Source organism: Piliocolobus tephrosceles, chromosome 18, assembly GCF_002776525.5.
Source record: "Piliocolobus tephrosceles isolate RC106 chromosome 18, ASM277652v3, whole genome shotgun sequence".
Lineage (NCBI taxonomy): Eukaryota > Metazoa > Chordata > Mammalia > Primates > Cercopithecidae > Piliocolobus > Piliocolobus tephrosceles.
Window position 1 is genome coordinate 32,412,712 of NC_045451.1, and position 21,703 is coordinate 32,434,414.

Below are 21,703 nucleotides of genomic sequence, written 5' to 3' on the forward strand. Positions count from 1 at the left end.
GTTGAGAAAAAGGCTTAGGACCAGACGTGCCTTTGGCCTTGGTTTCCCTTCATCTGAGAGGAAGACAGTTTGGCCTGCTTGCCTCATGGTCCCCATGGCATCTGTCTCCTGCTGCTGCTGTGTGCTTGGCTGCTCCCCTGCTGTGTTTCTGCCTGTGTCCCCTCACATAGGGGCCCTGGCCTGGGCCACATGCTCACCTGTCCTCTCCCTGACACAGGCTGCTGGAGGCTCAGCTGCAGGCCCAGAGCCTGGAGCATGAGGAGGAGGTGGAGCATCTCAAGTCCCAGCTCGAGGCCCTGAAGGAAGAGATGGACAAACAGCAGCAGACCTTCTGCCAGACGCTACTGCTCTCCCCAGAGGCCCAGGTGGAATTCGGCATCCAGCAGGAGATATCCCGGCTGACCAATGAGAATCTGGTGGGTAGCCATGTCTAGTGGACCCCAGCTTTGGGAAGTCACGTTCTGGAAGAAAATGGGATCAGGGGTTGCCTTTGGCAAAACTGACAAGGTTCATGACCCTTGGCCCTATAGTAGGAGCAGAGATTCTAGAAGTGTCCAGTCAAGACCCCTTCACTGGAGCTGAAAGATCTCAGACAGCCACACTCACACATCTGGGGCCTTGGTGTTGGCCGGGTGGCCTCACCTGCCTTCTTGCCAGATTTCACTGGTCTAGCTGAGCTGCTTTACCTGGCAGCTGGCTTCCAAGAGGATGAAGGCAGGAACAGTAGGACCCCTTAAGGCTCAGTCCCAGAACTAACTGTTGCTTCTGCCCATTGATCAAAACCAGTCTCATGGCTAAACCAGATATGATGAGGGAGAGATTCGACTTCTTGAGGGGAGGAGTAGTGGAAGAAATTGTTGGGAGCCTCTTTGCAGACAGTCACCAAAGGAGCCCCAGCAGATGCCAGAGTAATGGAAGAGGACCCTGTCCTGTGAGAGCTTGCAGACTGGTCAGTAGGGGAAGCAAGGCATGTAATAAAGAAGAGAAAGCAGATAGTGTTTTTAAAAGCATGATTCTGCATTGAGTTAACAATGAGTATTACAGGAAGAGAATAAACGGTGGGGTGAGCTTTTGGGAGGACGTGAGGCTTGAGCTGAGACAGAAGGTATGAAGGGGATGTAAACCATGGAGACTGGCAGAGGGGAAGGGAGAAGAAAAACATGGACCAAGGCACCCAGACAGGAGTGAAGGCAGCCGGAGGGCGGGGCTCAGCAGTGCCAATCACTTTCTGGAGCTGAATGTGCCTGCGGAGTGCAGCATGTTCATGTGCCCACAGTGCATCTAGTCCAGGAGTACAGCCATGGCTGTCACTTCCCTTTATAACCAGATCACCTGTGGTTGGGTGGCCAGTTCACTTGATCCCAAGAGGAAAAGTGGGGTCCCAGACCCACAGCTGAATAGCACTTACATACACGTGATCTTCCCTTCCTCCCTCTCTCTCCCTCTCTTTGTCTGCAAGTCACTCTCTGTTGCATGTACATGTGTTACCTGGTGGCTTTATGGAAAGAAATGCACCATATTAAATAAACCTACCTGGCCAGCTTCTGCCAGGTAGAGGAGGCAGCCTAGGAAATGCATTTGGTGGCCCATGTTCCCTGGAGGGCCACTGACCAAGTAGTGCAGTGGACAACCATTTTATGAAGAAGGCTGTGCAGCGTGCAGGTACTGTGTCAGCTCACGGCACACCAGCACAGGGCTACCAAGGCCACACTTAGGAGAGTCAGTGAATGGAAAGTCATGGGTAGTCCTACCTTAAGAGGCCATGAGAGTAAAAGAAAACAGTGCAGTGGGCCCCTCTGCTGGAGTGGTGACCCTGGGGCATGAGTAGGGGCCTGTACTGCTGGCCAGGCAAGGAGGAGGAGGAGGGCTCCAGCTTGCAGCCTGCTGAGAGACTCCTTCCAGAATGTGGTGGTCCTCGTTTGCCCAGACGGAGGCTGGGACCCCTAAGGAGAGCCAGCCGTGGCAGGTTCCAGGGGCTGTTGGTGATGTATGTTTGCTGGCTCAGCAAGCATTCCTGCCTACTGTATGCCAGCTGGTGAAGCACTGACCTCTGGCAGAGAGGAGACCGTGTATACACAATTAACCACAGCACAGGGTGCCCGGCAGCCTCCGGGGGAGTGTAGGGGAAGTCAGGGGAAACGACTTGAGGCTGGAGTGGTCCAGAAGGTGTCTGTGTGGAGGGGAGGATGTGATTGTCCTTCCTGGTAGCAACTTGAAAAGTTTAGAGCCGTCTTCAGGTGTACTCATTTTTCATTTCCAAGATTCATTATGAATTGAATTTATTCTGTAAGCTTTTGTAATTTTAGGCTTTAGGACTTTGGGCCTTGGTGTCGTCACAAGTTTACAGCCACTGTGGCCAGCACTGTGTTCCCTTTATTTGTTCAAAATTTGTTGATTTCAAGCTTTAAAGATTCCCAGGTGGTTCTAGTACCCTACAAAGTTTGGAAAGCATAGCTCTATATAATTCCCCTTAGTACGGTAAGGAATTCAGCCTTCTGGGATTTGCAGGGGATTGGGGGTTGGACACCCAGGAATGTCATAGCACAAGGCCACCATTAGTGACATGGATCCTTACAGTCCCCTCTGCTTGAGTATTTCTGGAGGAGTATTGGATTTTCTGGGCTTTCCTGAGAAGCTGACTGAGATGTCAGAGCTCTTGAAGACAGGAGTCAAAGCCTCGCCACTGGATTAATCTTTCCTTCTTGAAGCATCTGGTGTATAAGATGCCGCAAATAGGTGTTAGCGCGTTTATTGTCTGTCCTCCCAGGGTGTGGTGAGGGTTTTCAAAGTCATGGTGGAAAAGACATCAGAAATACTTTATCTTGTGGATTTGGTAATGTCGCACAGAGGAGCTTTGGACTGATGGCGGTCATAGGACCAGCGTCCTAGTCCTGATCCGGTCTGGAGCAGCCCTGCGCTCCCCATTCACTGGGCTGGCCAAGTCGTGTGGCCCCACGTGTTGGTTAATCCTTTGCAAGAGTCAGAGCCGTAGCTGAGGATCCAGTGGGGTTGGATCTGGACAGGGTCATATGAGCACGAGGCAGGGGTGGCAGTTCAGCGGAACCGGGGAGCCAGGGATGTCACATGCTTTGGTGCTGCTTGGGAAGGCACCTAACGGGGGAGACGGAGTCTGAGTAGAACTCGGGGTTCACAGGAGACCTTCGGTAGCCACAGAGATTCCTGGCTCAAGTTTCTCCAGACACTTGGGTCCTTTCTACCAACTACCCTCTCACACAGAGGCCGCTCTTAGGTCACTGACTGAGGTTTTACTCTCTGCTGCCTCCCCTGTTATTTAAGCTGGGTTTTTAGATGTCTCAAGACGCATTCTTAAAGATTTGCTTCTTTATCAAGATGAATAAAGTCCCTAACAACATCTCTAACTAGGTGTATAGCTTGGGATAGCCACAGCCCTGGAACTGGACCAACTCCTGTCAACAGGCTGGTCTTAAAAAGTCACCCAATGTGTTTGCAGAGGCTCCACCATGGAATACTCGCTTATGTCTTCCTGTCACGCTCTAGTTGCCAAGGGCGGCTCTAATGGTGATAGCACAGGGCTTCTCTTCTCCTCTTTGTGTCCCTGGCCACAGAGGACCACTGCTCAGCTGGCATGGAGGTGACATTAATGACAGCAAACTCCTCCCCCAGTGCCTTGCTGTCCTAGGTCTCAGTGGGCTGATGGGCTTCCAGTGGCAACAGCTGCTAGGGACTGGGGCCACACCAGTGTCCTGTTTTGCCTCTAGGCCCTGGATAATCTCACTTGCCCTCTTGCTTTTCCAACCTCCCCGCCCCCTGCATTCTCACACCTCCACCTGTCCATTCCTTCCCAGGGTGCCGCTGGCCCCACCCTGGGACTCCCAGGCTGAGTATGTCTCCTGGGGGGTTGGCATGGCAACAGGAGGAGGCTTGGCTTGGGGAGCCTTGGGATTCAGCAAGGCGCCAGAGAGCCTGACCTGGGAGGAGTCTCACTGTGTCGTTACTGAGAGAATGGACTCTGACTCATCATCTCCCACTTCCTGAGTTCCAGAGCAGGTGGCAACAGCCTGTGAGGAGCAGCTCTTCAGGCAGCGTCCCTGACTGGCGCATTTCCAACGGCTGCCCACGGGCCGCACTGGTCACCTCTACTCCAAGCAGGATTTTACCCCCACCATCCCAGGCCTGGCTGATGTCTGTTCTCACACTGCTTTCTCTGCTTCCAGGACCTTAAAGAACTGGTAGAAAAGCTGGAAAAGAATGAGAGGAAGCTCAAAAAGCAACTGAAGATTTACATGAAGAAAGCCCAGGACCTAGAAGGTAGAGGGGTGTGAGTGTGTTTTGTGAAGCAGAGGTACACTGGGCCACGCCTGTGGGTGTGAGCTGCCTGCCCTCTGCACATTCTTCCTACTTCACTGATTTCTTGGTGGCTCTGCCTAGTCCAGTCACACGATAGAAGTCAGATCCCATGAGCTTACACAGCTGCAGTTGCCAGAATATGGACAAAAGACAGTTGAATTCAGCCAGTTTGGGTGCTTACTCTGAGCAAGGCTCTGCAGGGCTAGAGGAATGGGGAACGCAGAGGTGACCTGGTGGTCCGTGCGCTCAAACGGCTTGAAGTTGGGAGGCAAGACTGATGTGAAAGAATGCTGTGTAACACAAAGACCTAGACCCCAAGGTCCTCACTCCGTGCTGTGGGATGTCAGAATTAAACTTCCAATCTGGGATCTTCAGGTAGAGATTTAAATAACTCTTCCAGAAAGACCTAGAATGTTCTCTCCCTCTGACTCCCTGCTGCAAATCTCACTGTGTCATTCTTTGCATATGCCACCCTGCTTGGAACCGTCTTTCAGCCCCTCACTGCTTGGATACCCCTCCGCATCCTTCACCCTCAGCTTGGATACCCCTCCGCATCCTTCCACCCTCAGCTCGGATACCCCTCCGCATCTTTCCACCCTCAGCTCGGGAGCCACATGCCCAGGGCTTGAGTCTTGTCTTAGACAGTCCTGACCCCACATGCATGTCGAGCACAGCCCTGATCACAGGTGTCATTTTACTTGTTTAATCTCCTGCTCCTCTAGACTGGAAGCTCTTAGAGGGCAGGGATGTCGGTGATCTCTATCCAGGGGGACACATCTCTTGATACCTGCCTATGTGCCCACCAACTTTGGATTTCTCATTTGCTATTCCTCCAGTTCTCATTCTCCTAGTCTCTTGGCTTCAAGCTTTGCTTACTCCTGAAGACCTATCACTCCCTCTCTTCTGATGTTTCTCTGTGTCTGCCCCTACCTGTGTCCGGTTTTTGTCCCCTGTTACCAGATTGCTTAGTAGCTTCCCAGTCCTGTTTTTTCATAGCACTGTCTAGCCTTTGCCATCGCCTTATTGCCTGCAGAATGAAATCCCAGCCCTTGTCTGCCAGCCTTCATCCTCTCACACTCTCCCCCACCTCCACTTAGAGCCTCCCTCCAGCCACTCAGAGTTCATGGAGCACCCTCCCACCCTGGTTGTCACTCGCCCTGCTCCTCTTCCATTGGTCCTTTCCCAGTGGATCAGCCCCTTTGAACCTGGATGTGAGAGTCCCGCCCACCCTTCATCCCACCTCGTCTGTGGGGTCCTTCCAGCCCACCACCACCAGCACCCACATCACATACTCCTGGCTTGGTGCCTGACTGAGCTGTGTCATAGTGTTTCCACGTGAACGTACAGATGTGTCTCCTTAGCTCAGCTGGCCAGGGACAGATTGAGCATGCCGTTGTATGTGTTCCCACGCTTAGGACAGTGCCCCGTATGCAGTCAGCACTGAGATGCATTTGGGGATAATTCTGTGGATGCCCACTGTCCCTCCACCATGGTGTGAGGCTGAGGAGAGGCCTGTGTGAGGGTTGACCAGGCCTTTATACCCTCAACCCTGCCACCGAAACTCTTCCCAAATAGTCACCATCATATGTAGTTGCGAAGACTGCACTTGGCAGCTTCCTAAACCTGAACCTGCATTTAGAGGCTGAGGATGTGTCCTTACTATCAGCATCACCACCCTAATCCACTGCCCACAGGTCACAGACAGTGCCCAGGCCTTGTCCTGAACACCTGGGTTTGCCCTGCGGCTGCGTCATGATGACTGCATGGTGGCCATACACAGGGAACTGAGTGTAGTGGGCCAGGTCGAGGCCAAGCTCTTCCCAGAAAAACGGTATCCCCTTTCCTCACAAGTCAGGAGGGAAAGAGAAACAGCTGTGCAGGAGTGGTGAGAGACCATGCTGGTTTGCATCCTTCACAGATTTTCTCTGGTCTGAAACCTGCCTGCTGCCTTTTTGGATTTTTCCTCTCCCCTGTCCAGAGTGTGGACCCCAGTGCTGGATGCTGAGCTCCTTGCTTACACTTGGAGTGTGGCTCTGGCTGCAGGAACAGACGCCACAAAGAGATTGGGAGCTTGGAGAACGGAGAACCCAGAATGCCCCCTACCCCAGGTCCCATCCTCCACCTGCCAGAGATGCCCCTTCCCCTGCCCCAGGTCCCATCCTCTACCCACCAGAGATGCCCGCTACCCTCAGGCCTACAGCTGGAAGTCTCATCCATGCTTCTTGTTTTCTTTCCTGCTCAGCTGCCCAGGCATTGGCCCAGAGTGAGAGGAAGCGCCATGAGCTCAACAGGCAGGTCACAGTCCAGCGGAAAGAGAAGGATTTTCAGGGCATGCTGGAGTACCACAAAGAGGACGAGGCCCTCCTCATCCGGAACCTGGTGACAGGTCAGGACCCTCTGTGCCACCCCATGCTGCCTGCCCTTCCTTCTGCCCCCACTCCTATCTCCATCCCCAGCATAACCCCTGCACCCCTTCCTCTACCTCCTGCACAGCCCCCACCCTCTGTCTCCTGCTTGCCCTTGTGCCCACCCCCATCTTCCTCTCCCCACACCCACTCTCATCCTCCCCCCAGCTCCTGCTGTCTCCAGCTGCTATTCTTGATGGCAAGACCCACCGCTGCTTTGTTCTGCCCATAGGATGGAAGTGGGAGGGGAGCCACCCACATGCTTTTCCTCAGCAGCAGCCACAGCCCCATTTCCTTGGTGCAGCTCTGTATGGGCCACAGTGCTTGGGCAATGATGGCAGCTCACGCTTTTGGAGCACATCCAGTTGCCAGGTCCTCTGCCAGGCACATCACCCTCATCCCCATTTAATCCTCACCACCTCCCTTTAAGTCAGAACTGCTGCCTTCTCATTTGACAATGAAGGAAACAGAGACTCACTCTAGTGACTTGCCCAGGTCACACAGCTGGGAAGCAGTGGATCAAGGATTCAGATTCCTTCTGTTTGGTTAGGACTTTACAGTTTAAAGTGCTGTGTGGTACAGCACATGTGGGTGTGGTCTCTGGAATCACATGGGCTGTGTTCAGACCTGGCTTCTTTCCTAACTAGCCATATATGGCCATGGCGGTGCTACTCACCCGTGTTCTTGTGTAGAGCACAGGAAAGGGAATGATGCCGCTGGCTTGGAGTTGTGAGAATGAAAGTTCATATTTCATTGCTCACACATGATCCCTGGACCAGCAGCATCAGCATCACCTGGGAAGGGGTGAGAGATGCAGAATCTTGGGCTCCATGCCAGGCCTCCTGGATTGCAAGGCACATAACAAGATGCCAGGTGATATACACAGGCTCATTAAAATCTGGGGAACACTGAGCTCATGCAGTCTGTCTGGGATCACCCTGGTCCCACTGTCAAAGTTCATCAGGGTTGGCTTTTACCGTCCCTGTGATCATCTGCAGTTTCTCATCCAGGCATGTGGCTGAATCAGGGCTGGCCAGCCTACCCCCCAGCCCCCTGTGCTCCCTAGGACCATCAGGCAGCTGTGAGAGCCACTGCTCAGAATCCCTTCCCCAGCTGGGCTCCTAGAACTGAAAGACTTTCCACACTAGCTGCCAAGAGGGCGAGGTTTTCTCTATGAATAAAGAGGAGCCCCTGCCGCCCCTCTGAGTCCCTCTTGGCTGCTCAGCAAGGGCCAGGAGGGAGTCTGTGTCACCTGTGCAGCTTGCTCAGGTGTGTGCCCAGTGCTGCTTTGCTGGTCGTACCAGCTCCCTCCTCTCCAGTCTTGTGCCCCATCTGGCTGCAACAGGCCACCTCCCTGCTCTGTACCAACCCAGTCCTGCACTCCCCTGCAGAGCCAGGAAGAGTCTTAGAGGAGAGAGTCCTGTGTGAAAAAGGAGAAACCTTTGGTGGTCTGATCCTCTGGACCCTGAGCCAGCAGCTCCCTTCTCCATGGCGCCTTAGTGCAATGGGGGTGATGACACTGACCTGCCTGCCCCATGCTGTGAAGTATGACAAAGGCGAAAGTGCTGTGTTAAAACTGCAGAACCCTTCTCAAATGTGAGGATTTCAGAGTGGTAGCTTTTGCAGGAATATTTAAAGTTCAAATGAGAGGCGAGCATTATTTTAGAGAAACTTACATAAAAGTGAAGTTGGACTCTGCTGAGCACTGCCTAGGACCGAGGGACCCAGGAAGAACGGATTGTGGCGTCTGCCTTGAACTGATTTGCTCCAGCTGTTTGCTTTGTGTGTTTTTACTAGCCCGCTTCTTATTTTGCTCTTTTATAAAGCTTAATCTCCCTACAGTTGTCCAGCAATTAAATGTGACCTAAGTTTATCTTAAACTTCCTTAAACAGACTGCATCTCGTTCAAACGTAATTAGGAACAAACCTTTCATCTCTGGTGAATGAAACTTTCAATAAATAAGGCTGCTTGTGTCAGACAGGTGGCTCCCTCCGGCCATTTGCCAGGGTTTTTACAGAGAAAGCCCTGCCATCAGCATGAGAGGACCCTTGCTCAGGTGGCCCCAGGAAAGGTCATCTCCTGCTGAGCTGCCTAGGCAAATCCCGCAGTCGTCTTCCCTCCAAAATACCCCATCCAAACAAATGCCAAAACTTGACCACCAGCCACCTACCTGTTAGGTACCTGGCACTGGCCAGTTGCTGTGGAGGAGAAATAAAACTAGTGTCGTTGTCCCTGTTCTCCAAGATGCTAACATTTAGCTGGGGAGCCCAAACAAGCTTAATTCAATCACAGTAGAACATTCCAAGGCAGGACAAGTTGTTTGCAATCTGCACATGGATCGGGCTTGAAGTAAGAAGTTATGGATTGAAAGTCTGGGCCTACAAAATGCATTTTCCTGGACAAATGTGACTGGCATTCTAATTAGAGCCAATGGCCAATCCACAGCCATTGCTGGACCTATAAAATACCCAGATGTCAACCATGTACTCAAGAGTATTATGGCCTACAGTTGGCATTTAACTAGATGGAGGCATTGGAGCAGGGATGGTGTAACCCAAGTACCAACTGGAGCTGCTGGCAGCCCAGCCCAGGACCAGCCTGGTAGAAGGTTTGCAAGGATACTGCCCACCTGCAGGTGGGAGGGAGGTGGCCTCCTTTCATTCCCATTCTGAGCCTAGAGGTGGCTCATGAGGCCTTGTTTGGGAGGATATGAGTGTAAAGAACAAGGGCTGGAGATACAGTGCAGAGCTATGGTGAGACCCCTGGGGCCTTGGGCTCCTGCCCCGTTCTCACCTGTCATCTTGCCTTTGCACCAGGCCTTCCCCCCGGTTCTCTGGCCTCCTACCACCACTTGTTGCCTTAAGCCTGGCTCTCCTGGCATGGTCTGAAGTAGAAAATGGTCTGACAGCTGCTTCCTGTCCCTCCAGAGCCTTTTGCAAGAAAGGGCCAAAAGGCTGAGTCTGCAGTTAATGGGGGGACTCACAAGGCCCTTCCAGTCCAGCCAGAGCAGCCCTTGCCTAGGCTGTATCTGTGGGATACAGAGGAGAGCAGTTGGGGGAAGTAGGATAGTGGCTGGAGAGATGCATGCCGAGCAGTGGCACTGGGGTGGGGGAGGGGGGCCTGCCTGACCTATTTGGCTGTGAGGCTGGGCAAGTACGGCTGGGTAATTTGTTCCTGAACTGATGGGCTAGAGGTTGTTCCAGCCTCCCCAGCCCTCAGCAGGCTGGCCCTGTCTTTGGGAACATACAATTTGTCTAATTCTGGAGCCAGTCCTTGCCTTCTGGAAGTGGTGGTGCCCACAAATCAGGAGTTCCTGCCCCCATGTGGGAGCTAGGTCCTGTCCTCAGCCTTCCTTTTGCCATGGACTCCTGTTGCTTGCGGACAAAGGCATCTATGTAACTTGCAGGCACTTTTCCTCCCTGTCGTTAGGCTGAGGCAGAAGCCTGTTTCAGTGTTGTAGTGCAAATAATTATGAATGTAGTTTTGTTTGTGTTTCTAACCACAGTGTCTGAAACTACTGGTAGTAGGCTCGGGAGTTCGGGTACCCTGGGTGGCTTCTCTCCCAATCCTCTTTGAGACATCTATTCCTAGGTGAGCTATGGGGGAATACTGAAAACATCTCTATTCAGATGAGGATTCTGACAGCCTCCACTGTTCCCCATAGATCTAACTCTTGCCACTTGCTGCTGTCATTGCCCTTAGACTTGAAGCCCCAGATGCTGTCGGGCGCAGTGCCCTGTCTCCCCGCCTATATCCTCTACATGTGCATCCGGCATGCGGACTACACCAACGACGATCTCAAGGTGCACTCCCTGCTGACCTCCACCATCAACGGCATTAAGAAAGTCCTGAAAGTAAGCAGCCCCTGCAGAAGGTCATGGTTTGTGGTGGGTGGAGCGAAGCCAGCCCCTCACTGTTGCTTCTCTGTGTCTGGGTTTGGCTGTAGTGAATTCTCCTAAGGCTCCAACTTTGAAGGTAAATGAGCCACAGAAGCATCCATGTAACCGGGATGCCTGGCAGTTCCCAGAGAAGGATGATGCTCAGGCCCAGCAATGGCAGGAAGCCCAGGACTCTGGCGTAGGTAGCCCTCCAGCTCCTCCCTGCTGAGCCTCCAGACCTGCCCAATGCTTACAGAAGCCTTGGCCTGCCCACTGCCAGAGGTGCTAGGGAGACATCCTGCTGCAGCCAAGGATGTGTGGTCCTCACCCTGGAGCAAGTTCAGGGACACCCCTGAAACACAGGCCCTCCACCTTTCCAAGGGTCTGGGTGCTTTCTTCCCTGGGGGTAACACAGGGAGGGCTGTGACATTCCATCACCTCCCAAGGTGAGGCAGCCTGGGCCAGGACAGGGCTTGCCTCAGGGTGTTAAAGGTGCTCCGGAATGCCACCTGAAGGCCCAAGCCTCTTCTTGAATGCAGTGCAGACACTGCAGAAACAGACTGGCCTACAGGGAGGTGAGGCCTGTCCACACAGGGGCGAGGGCCAGGCAGTGGAAGGTGAGATTCTTGAGGGAGATGAGCCCTCAGTGAGAGGGATTTCTGCCGGCTAGCAGGCCTGTGTCCTGAGTGTTATTGCTCTTAGAGACAATCTTTAGTTCTCACACACTGCTGCTTCCAGAATATAAGCCATTCTCAAAAGCTCTGAGTCTGAACCAATTCTGGGGTCCACTGAGCTGCCGGTTGCTGCTCTAAGAATTCCAGAGCCAGCCTGGTTTCCTGCCCTCAGTAGCTGCATTGCCCTCCACAGGCAATTTGATTCACTTATGGCTCTAAAACATGTATCTGCGTGCTAGTGGCTCTCAGATTTGTGTCTCCAGCGTTGACCCTCTTTCATGAGCACCATCCAGCTGGAATCTTGGGCCAGTCTAGGCCAATTTAGGGCTGATACAAATGTCACTTCCTTAGGAAAGCCGTCCCTAATTCTGAGCTAAAATAGCATGTCCCAGCCCCACCAGTCACTTTCTATTCAACCTCATTTCTTTTTTTTTTTTTTTTTTTTTTTTTTTGTCGTATCTCATACCACTCTGTCATTTGATAATGATAATGCTTACTTGACAGCATGAGCTGTGTGAAGTCATCAGTTTTAATGCAGCAGCTGTCTCATAGCTGTTTGGGTTGCTGAGCAGGCTTTTTCACCTAGTTCGGGTTTATAGCTGTTTTCTAGAGAGTTAAAGCCATGATGCATCTGACGTCTAGATAAATGGGACACCAAACTATTTTGCTGTTGTGCTCTTTAGCATCCTTTGTGTTGGATAACTGGCACTTGAGAAACAGAGTCAGCGAGCCCAGGTGGTTAGACGAGAGCCCAGGGCTGCTGGGGCAGAGTCTCATCTGTCACTCAGCTTTGCATTCATTCTTCAGCCATGGAAGGCAGCCTGTCCTTTATGTGTGTCCCTGTATGTGCACCACTGATGAGGGGACCAAGACGGGGGTTCTGTGTACCATCCCTGGTGGCAGAGGAACACTCATGCAGCCTCTTAGCAATGGGTCTCAACCCTGTGACTGGCAAGTGCCCTGCCCAGCCTCAGGGCTGCTCAGGAACACTAGGTAAGGGTAGGAAATGTGGGGAGAGAGGTACTGAGGAAGCATTTCACCAGACGGGAGCCACCTAGAGCGGAGGATGTCCTTTTCTTTTCACAGAAGCACAATGATGACTTTGAGATGACGTCATTCTGGTTATCCAACACCTGCCGCCTTCTTCACTGTCTGAAGCAGTACAGCGGGGATGAGGTGAGTGAAGAGCCGGGCACCCAGCAGGCGTTTCTGCTTCATCCAAATGCGGTTGAGAAGTGCTTTGTATCCCCTCAGAGGTCAGGGGGGTCTTCGGAGCACCCTTGAGGTCCTCAGACCATGGGCACACTTTATCATACCTCGTGGCTGGAAGCAGGAATAAGGCCGGCCACAGAAGACCTGCCTCCAGGAGGCCTTGATGAACCCAAGGGGCCCCAGAAAGCACTCCTGGGTTATGTAAGTAGAGTCTGCATAACCTTTCATCATCAATAGAGGCCCTGGGAGTCTCCATGAAACTCTTGTAACCTGACATTTCTATATCAGCTCTAGAAGAGCCCCACTGCAATGGATACTGGCAGGAAGCTCAGTTGCCTACTGGGTCACCATCTCTCCTAAGCCAACTGATTAATCTGTCCTTTTCAAGATAGACAAAGATGGCCGCAAGAAAAGAGGCATGCCGTAATCAGAACTACGTGTGTGCAAACTGACCTGGAGGCCCAGCTCCATGCATCTATCCAAATTGGATTCCTTGACCTGAGGCCCAACTAACCCCATCACTTCACAATCCACACCAGACCTGTAAGGCCCAGCTTTTTCTGGAACTCACATTCCCAGCTTTGGTCCCTGAAAGAACTTCTCCCATGCTCTGCACTCTGCCCAGTGACCTAGTAATATGTGGCTTGTTTCCATTCTAGTTTCTCTGGTGAGAATCCCAACTCGTTCCAGACATACCCACTCACAGGTTCCTGTAGTCTTCCCGACTTTTCTTCCCCTTCCTTTCACATATCTCACCATCTACCCTTCCCAAGGTCAAGACATAGTGTAAACCAAAATAGTGCGACCATTTTTAAAGCTTTGTTTCATCTTTGGTGCCAGAACCAATTTTGACAGACTCTTCTCCCTGGGTTAGTAAGAGGATATGCCCTTTCAGTCTTACCTTCTTTGCAGTTGGCTTGACTCCATCTCTCTCCTAAGAACCAGCACTTCATTTGATGGCCTGCTTTTATTATAAAAGGGATGGGCCAAAGGTTAAAGAAATGGCCATTGGCCATTTGAAACCACCTGCCTTCTGTTACAAAATTGTAATATCCAAGCATTTACTTGAAGCATAGAACTACATGTAATGTTATTTCATTGAGGTCCATCACTTTTCCCAATATTATACACATTCTAAATTGTAGGTTATATAAGGCTAGAGCAGGACCTAGAACTCCATTACATTAGGCTGTGGTGCTCATATTCTCTGGGTCAGAGAATATGAACCTGGGTCAAGACCTGAACCACAGCATAACCAGATCCATGTAGTCCAGATAACAAGGAAGAATGGTTGACTCTATCTTCATGATTATAATTACCCCCTTTTCTGCCTGCTTTTGTTTGTATTAAGATGGCTTTGTATTTGACACAGTACAACAGGCCTTGCTGAAGATGGTTGCCCTTTTGGGAGCACTAATCTTTTTGGCTGCTATTGGTTTCCCTCGGCCTGAATGAAAAGGACATTGGTCATATGAGTCCTCCTGATATCAGCAGTTGCGTTAACTTACGTGTTATTTCATCTGATTAATACAGAAAGCTAAGAGGACACAGTACTGTAGCTATGAAATCACTTTAGTTCATCTATTAATTCTGATACCCAGTGATAGAATCTATATAAACTTTCTCCTCATACAAGCATATAACCTGGCCCATGGCCACACTCCTTTAGAGGCTGCACATCTTCTAACATTTTAGGGGGACTTGGTATATTGGGGAAAGCACTGGACAAAGTGAGAAAGCAGGGATCCCTTTCTCTGGACCTGGTACCAACCTGGGTTTTGCTACTGTAGGGAAATCACTTCGCCTTGGGGATTTGGACTGAGCGATTCAGGCTTTCTCTCTCATGTTGAGTTTTTCTATTACCTTCAAGTTCAAGGGTCATCAATGAGGCCTCAAAGAACTGACAGGGTTTTGTAAAACATCATCTACATAGGAGGGGCCTGAGTAGGCCCCCTGCCCAACAAATAGATGACTAAAGTTACCGGAGCACCGGAAGTTGTGCTGGGCCCAACAGACCACAGAACTCAGTAGTGCACGCCTCTCCCTCTGCAGGGCTTCATGACTCAGAACACTGCAAAGCAGAACGAACACTGTCTTAAGAACTTTGACCTCACCGAATACCGTCAGGTGCTGAGTGACCTTTCCATTCAGATCTACCAGCAGCTCATTAAAATTGCCGAGGGCATGTTACAGCCGATGATAGGTAAGCTGGCAGCAGGAGAGCTACATCACTCATCATGGGGTCTGAAACGAGGGGAAGGCGTGGTCAGCACCCTCTGGCTTTCGGGAACCAGATATATTAGCCATGACCTCCAGATAGCCAGATCCTTCCCAGTGAAGGCAGAACTGAGGTGTGCACATCATGCTTAAGAAGAGCAGTGAAAGTATTTGACACAGTGCCAGAAGCATAGATGACTTTCCCTTTATCTCTTTTTCTGTAATATGTTGTATTTTTTCCCAAATTTTCATACATAATAAATGTAAACTCAAAAGGTACAAATGCATATACAGTGAAAAAACATAACTCTCTCAACCTATTATGAACTTGATTCACGGAAAAAAGCAGGAGTGTTCATGCTAAAGGACACAGCAGTAGGCACAATGCATCAGTATTTATTAGACACTTGCTTTGAGCCAAGCAGTGTACTTGGGCACTGAACATGGAATCAGAATTGAGAAATGAGAGCAGTTACATTTTCAATCAGAGGAAAAATGATGTGTAGATACGTTACTCACTGTGCTCCGCCAAGGCTGGGAAAGAAACTGTACCTGGACCCGTTCAAAATGCTTTCCCAAGGTTCTTACAACACAAGTAGGTTATGGGTGAATCCCAAGAAGGACAAATCTAGAAATACATTACTTGAAATGAGGTTTATTCCAAACCCTCTTTCCTGTCTGGAAATCTTTTTATAAGGCACCAGACAGAGGGAGAACTGACATGTCAAGCTGGAGATACTCAGAATAATGAGAAGGTTAATAGCCCCAGTTCTGGAGTCAGAGAGACTTGGGTTGAAATCCTGGCCCTGCAACTCCCTATCAGTGTGACCCCAGACAAGTTATTTAACCTCTTTATGCCTCAACTTCCTCATAAAAATGGGTAGTACTTCAGAGAGTTGTTGGAAGATTGAGATACTGAACGTAAAGCCCCTGGTACATAGTCAATTGCTGCTTAGTAAGTATGACAGACCAATGAAGCTCATATTTACATAGTCAGTGGCTAGGCCAGGATGACACCCAGGTTGCTCAATTCTCAAACTGTGGACTTCAGCACCAGTGATACCGAATCGAGCTGGTACATGCCCATCATCTTTGTCTAATCGTCAGTAAATTTAAGTGAAAATGCTGTCCACAGCTGTTTTATTCCATACAGAAATCAACACATTAGAAATTCTTTGCCAAATGTTGTAAGTTCCTGAGCATGTCAACATTGCACACCTCTGGGTGGTATCATTGCTAAAGTCCCGAGCACTAAATGATTTGAGTGGTCCAATCTTTGCATTGTTAGTGGGGAATGCAAGCTTCTCCAAGTGTGCTTTTCTTTCAGTTTCTGCCATGTTGGAAAATGAGAGCATTCAGGGTCTATCTGGTGTGAAGCCCACCGGCTACCGGAAGCGCTCCTCCAGCATGGCAGATGGGGATAACTCATACTGCCTGGAAGCTATCATCCGCCAGATGAATGCCTTTCATACAGTCATGTGTGACCAGGGCTTGGACCCTGAGATCATCCTGCAGGTATTCAAACAGCTCTTCTACATGATCAACGCAGTGACTCTTAACAACCTGCTCCTGCGGAAGGACGTCTGCTCTTGGAGCACAGGCATGCAACTCAGGTAAGAGAGGAGCACCCCCCAACAACACAGATGGAGTGGGCCCTCACTGACTAGAATCAGAACACAAGACTGCTGTTTCTAAACATGAAATCCAAATCTAATTGACAGTCCTTGTCTCCATCAGTCTGTGACTCAAATCCATCACCTTTTTATCTGTTGGTGAAATCCATCAAACACTGAGATGGTTGACTTGGTAAACACATTAGTTCAAAGCTTAAAGATATCGACACAGTCTAAGTTGAAGACTAAATACAAAGCAGATAGATCAAAGAGAAAATGAGTTAAGAGGCATGAAGGCTCACATAGAAGTATAAATACATTTGTGAATGTTAATTATAAATACTTACAATTCAGTATATTTAATGCCTGTTTTTCCCCGTTAACTTAGACACTTCAGGTGTTTCATCTTTGCTTGATTTTAAGTACCCACTCATTCATTTGTTCATTCTTTATTCAACAAATAGTTCCTGAGTGCAAGGCACTTGCCGTGCTTTTTAACCATGTGAGATAAATAATGACACTAGCTGCAGCTGGCCTGCAAAACTCAACAGGTGTCCCCTTCTCAGTCAATCAGGAGGACCAGCTTAACATAGCTTGCTTTCTACCTATGGCTAAGGTACAATATAAGTCAGCTTGAGGAGTGGCTTCGGGGAAGAAACCTTCACCAGAGTGGAGCAGTTCAGACCATGGAACCTCTGATCCAAGCAGCCCAGCTCCTGCAATTGAAGAAGAAAACCCAGGAGGATGCAGAGGCCATCTGCTCCCTGTGTACCTCCCTCAGCACCCAGCAGGTACAGTCAGTCTGCACCTCTGTCAACCATGATATTCCAAGCAAGCCCAGCATCCATTCCAAGTCTGTTCTTGTTAGTGGTTATTTGTTAGTGTTGCACTCCCACCCTTTATATACCCCTAAAGATACAATTTTGAAGTGCAGCTAATGGGATATTCCTAGATGAACCAAAAACCATTTGGTCTGTGAAAAAGGATGTCACGGATACTGTTTTCTCGTAACTCTCTATCCATCTTACTCACTTAAAAAGATAAGGTAGCAAACCCACAAAACGTCAAGTTTAGCTAAAAACTTTTTTAAATGTAATGAATTCTGGAATGTTTCTTACATAGAAATCCACAAATTTTCAGAAATTGGCAGCATCAGGTATTTACTTTCTTTACAACTGTAATTGTAAGAAAAAGAGTTTTCTTTAAAACTAATTTCAATATGGTCATATTTTCACTCACACTTATTTATATTGTTTTAAATGAAGTCATTAAGAACTTAGGGGCATTTAACTATTACTTTCCTTTTCCCTAAAAAATGTATAACAATGACTCTGTTGCTGATACATTGCCAGTCCCCGAAAGATAAGTAACAAAATCCAAACTCAGTACAGAAAAACACATCTTAATATAGCAAAGTAAACACCTTTCCTTACCTCTTCCACTTACTACTAAAATATTATATATTAAACTCTTTAAAAAAACTGCTTCCTTCTGTAAACATTTCCAGAAAGTCTTCAAACATTTCTCTCCTCTTTAAATACATTTCACTTGACATAAGTTTGCTTCTAGAATGCAGCTGGCATTGCATTTGGGCAGTCTACTTCTACCAAACCAGTGGTAGGCAGACAAAAGAGTATCTCCTGTTGAAATACTCATTTGTAAATAATGTTGGGGGATGGGGGTAGTTAGGTATTAAACAAGACCTTTCTCATCTAAGGTAAGATCTCCAGTACTCTTCAGAAGAAACCTTTAAATTACTAGTAGATAAGAGGCTAAGGATTTCAGGCTACCACATTCTAAACTCCTCATTGTGTATACCAACAAGCATAGTGGGGAGGGGCAGGTGGGTTTACAGGAGACATGAATTCGGTGAGAGGGCTCAGATCCACCTGGCAAAGCTGTGGGCTCTAGTTTACTGGATGCAGGCTCCAAGTGTAAACGTCAGTCCAGCTCCATCTGTGTTGTGGGCCTTGTCTAAAAAGGATCATACTCTTGTTCCAATGTCACATATTCTTTAAAGTTCAACAGTTGTCTCATGTTCATTTAGCTGTGTGCTAAATTCTGTTTTTACCCCCAACAGATTGTCAAAATTTTAAACCTTTATACTCCCCTGAATGAATTTGAAGAACGGGTAACAGTGGCCTTTATACGAACGATCCAGGTGAGTTTTAAAATAGTAATTTTATAAAGTCCTAGTCTAAGACTATAAAGGAAATTGAAAATTTGGGTTTCAACTTTGCTTCTCTTTATTACTAAAATACTGGTTACATATATGTTGGGAGACCTTACATCCCTAGGCTTTCTACATAGGTAAACATGAACCGTATCACGCATGAGTAACTTACTATTTACACACAGAAAACTCAACTTTTACAATCTCTGCCTCTCAGATTATAGACATAGTTTAAGCATTATTTCATTTGCCACTGGCATGTTACTGAACTATTAGCACCAAATGGAATTAACAATGTAAGCAGAATATCAGTCCTAACCATAAATTGAACTAAGAAATGTTCTTTAAAGAAAACAATTTGAGCTCTTAAATCTTTGTCTAAGACTTACAATATTTGCTTTTAGGAAAATGCTTGAAAGAAAACGTACTAGGGAAAACGGTAATTTAAATCTGTCTTTTCCTAAGATGGGAATTTTTTACTTAAAGATGAGCTTCCTCAAGCCGAGCCCAGGGTGATTTTGGCTGAGTGCCTGACCTTTGCATTGTGATAGTAACTGTGACAGTGTTAGAATGATAGTCATGTCGCAGTGATTCAGAAAACAGGCCACTCTTCTCCCATGATTACCTGTGGGGAGCACCTCAGGGGAGACATAGCACTCCCTCAAACTTTGAAACGACCTTATTGGCCAGTGAAGTGATGCTGACACGAAACAAGGATTAAAAAGGGGTGCAGGGGGAAGTGATCAGAGGAGGGAGAGTCAGGAAAAAGGGGACCAAATGGAGGTTTATCAAAGACACTGAAGAAACATGAGGAAACATGGAGCTTTGTACAAGAACCTGTTCCCTTTGGAATACTCCTAGAATTTTATTTGGAGCTCCTTACAGTGTTTCAGTGTAGATCCAGAGATTTAGAGGGCCCTGAAAAGGGCTAAAAAGGGGTTTGAAAAGAGCCATGGCAAAAACAATCTAAATGAACTTTGGCCCAGCATCTAAATAGGGAACAGAGGCCAAACATCTGGGAAGGGGTGCCTAGTCAGACTAAAGGTTGTTCTCCTAAGGGCAATGACAGAAACACAGTCGATTGTTAAAGACACAGGCCACAGAGCGGGGCAGGCAGAGTGAGTCTCTACTCACCAACATGAATATAACAACGGGATTGCAGGTGGCGCAGACAGAAAATATCCAGTTAGGATGCTCATAGTCAGATGCTGAATGGGAAGAGTTTGATGACAGAAGCCACTGAGATATCTGACTGACCCTGGACCCATTATGTGGATTTTTATGGAGGGCTGATAATTTACACAAAAGTGCAAGTTTAGAAAGTCTTGTTTGGTTTTGAATATCTGAGACACACATTAGAGGGAGAACTATAACTGCTCATAAATTGGCAACCCCACTGTTTATGAGAATTCAGGTTAAAAAATACATGCCAAGTCATACTGCAGGTTTAATGGATTAAGGACAAAGGAAAAATATAATGAAAGTAAGCCCAAATATTCTCTGAAAGTATGTACAGTCAGATTTTGAATCTTACTCAGTAATCAATTTCAGTGTCTCACAGTTCCATCAAAAGATTTTTTTTTTTTTTTTGGTGAGCTATAGCTTTATGTTCTGTTTCTACCTATACAGTGCTCAGAAGAAATGGTGAACAATCCCACCTTCCTACATTTGAACTCACCTGTGTGATAAAGACAAGTTACTTGTTAAAACAAACCATTGCTTGGGTGCTGTGGGCTTTTTATAGCTTTATACTGACCTTTAAAAATGTAAATTTGAAGTTAAACTCACCGAAGCATTCACAGGAGGATTTCTGTGAAATGACCACCTTGTAAATTTTAATTGATTAAATGTATACATGCCTTTTGCTGTTGAATTGTGATAATAGAGGTAATATTTCACTTTCTTTTCCCATTTTTATACTCTCTAAAATTTCTTCAAACCTTTTAGGTAGTGAAGTCTACTGTCACATCTAACTAATGTGGAGAAATACAAGGGTCCTTAAGTGCTACAAAGATGACTTTTTTCCCAGAGCTTCCTGCTATTTCACATTTTACGTACATATGCCATGCGATAGGTTCGTGAAATAAATACAGCAAAACTCAGAGTGGGATGTGTGTGAGCCTTCAACAGTCCCAGAGAATCATTCTGCCAGGCCATATCAGAGCCATCATTGAGTATCTTGAATTAGTGAGGCTTGTTGTTTATTCCTCCCTAAATACCTTTCTCTCCTTTAAACTTCTCTCCCATTATTTCAAACCTCTTTTTCAAATGATTAAAATTACTTTAAAATTTTGGCCCATCTTTCAAGATGCCAAACACATGGGTACTGGAAATTTAAGTCATGCTTTCTATTCATAATTCGGGTAATGGATGAAAACGTGGGCAATTCTAGGTTCCCCTGCCACTATAGAACCATCTTACAATGCCATGCTTAAACTGACTTCATTCTGTAAACCTGTTTCCCAGCACTTTTCAAATGCTGCTATGTATTTACTGCCCATGGCCTGTTTCGAGGTTTAAGAAAAATAAATTGTGTTTTCACAAAATCAGGATATAATTGATTTTCCTTTTTGGCAATACTCCCACAGTTAACCCTATTGACTTTTGTAAAAGTACAGCTTCTACCAGCAGTTCATGGTTCAGAGATTAATGGTTAATGCACGGGCAGGAGGAACAAAGGAGCATATTATAAAACCGATAACAGCAAATACAGCACTTACTATGTGCCAGTGATGGTACTCTGTTCTTTATACCTGTTAACTCTTTTAATCCTCACAACCTTACGAGAAGGGTACTCTTCCCCATCTCATGGTTTTGGGGTATGTGTGTTCCACTTAACCATTTTTAAGTGTACAGTTCAGTGGCATTAAGTATATTCACAATATTATATAACTATCACCACTATTTCTAAAATTCTTTCATCATCTTAAACAGAAACACTACCCATTTGCGCAAATAATATTCTCACTTCCCTTCAACACTGGGTAGGCTTCTATATTAACTTATATGTAAATTCTAGATATCACATATAAGTTGAGTCATATGATATTCTTTTGGGTCTGCCTTATTTCACTTAGGTTCTCAAAGGTCATCCATGTTGTAGCATGCATAAGAATTTCATTCCTTTTTTTAGTGACTAATATTCCCTTCATATATCACATTCTGTCTATTCATTGGCTGATGGAAACTGCACTGTTTCCA

General features: G+C 47.6%; 1 protein-coding gene and 1 long non-coding RNA gene across 2 annotated transcripts in view; one reads left to right on the top strand and one right to left on the bottom strand.

The window, feature by feature from the left end:
• Positions 1 to 21,703, top strand: part of MYO5B (myosin VB) — a 390,702-nt gene that overhangs the window by 363,537 nt on the left and 5,462 nt on the right. Inside the window, exons 31-39 of the mRNA XM_023207571.2 lie at positions 218 to 416; positions 4,197 to 4,290; positions 6,572 to 6,715; positions 10,438 to 10,589; positions 12,374 to 12,463; positions 14,552 to 14,702; positions 16,044 to 16,329; positions 16,946 to 17,120; positions 18,410 to 18,490. Coding sequence (XP_023063339.1) covers positions 218 to 416; positions 4,197 to 4,290; positions 6,572 to 6,715; positions 10,438 to 10,589; positions 12,374 to 12,463; positions 14,552 to 14,702; positions 16,044 to 16,329; positions 16,946 to 17,120; positions 18,410 to 18,490 — 1,372 coding nt within the window. The remainder of the gene's footprint in view (positions 1 to 217; positions 417 to 4,196; positions 4,291 to 6,571; positions 6,716 to 10,437; positions 10,590 to 12,373; positions 12,464 to 14,551; positions 14,703 to 16,043; positions 16,330 to 16,945; positions 17,121 to 18,409; positions 18,491 to 21,703) is intronic.
• Positions 2,794 to 14,570, bottom strand: LOC111539667. The gene is made up of 3 exons (XR_002730747.1): positions 14,482 to 14,570; positions 13,401 to 13,463; positions 2,794 to 4,220 (listed from the first exon to the last, which is right to left on the bottom strand). It is a non-coding gene; the product is annotated as an uncharacterized LOC111539667 (long non-coding RNA).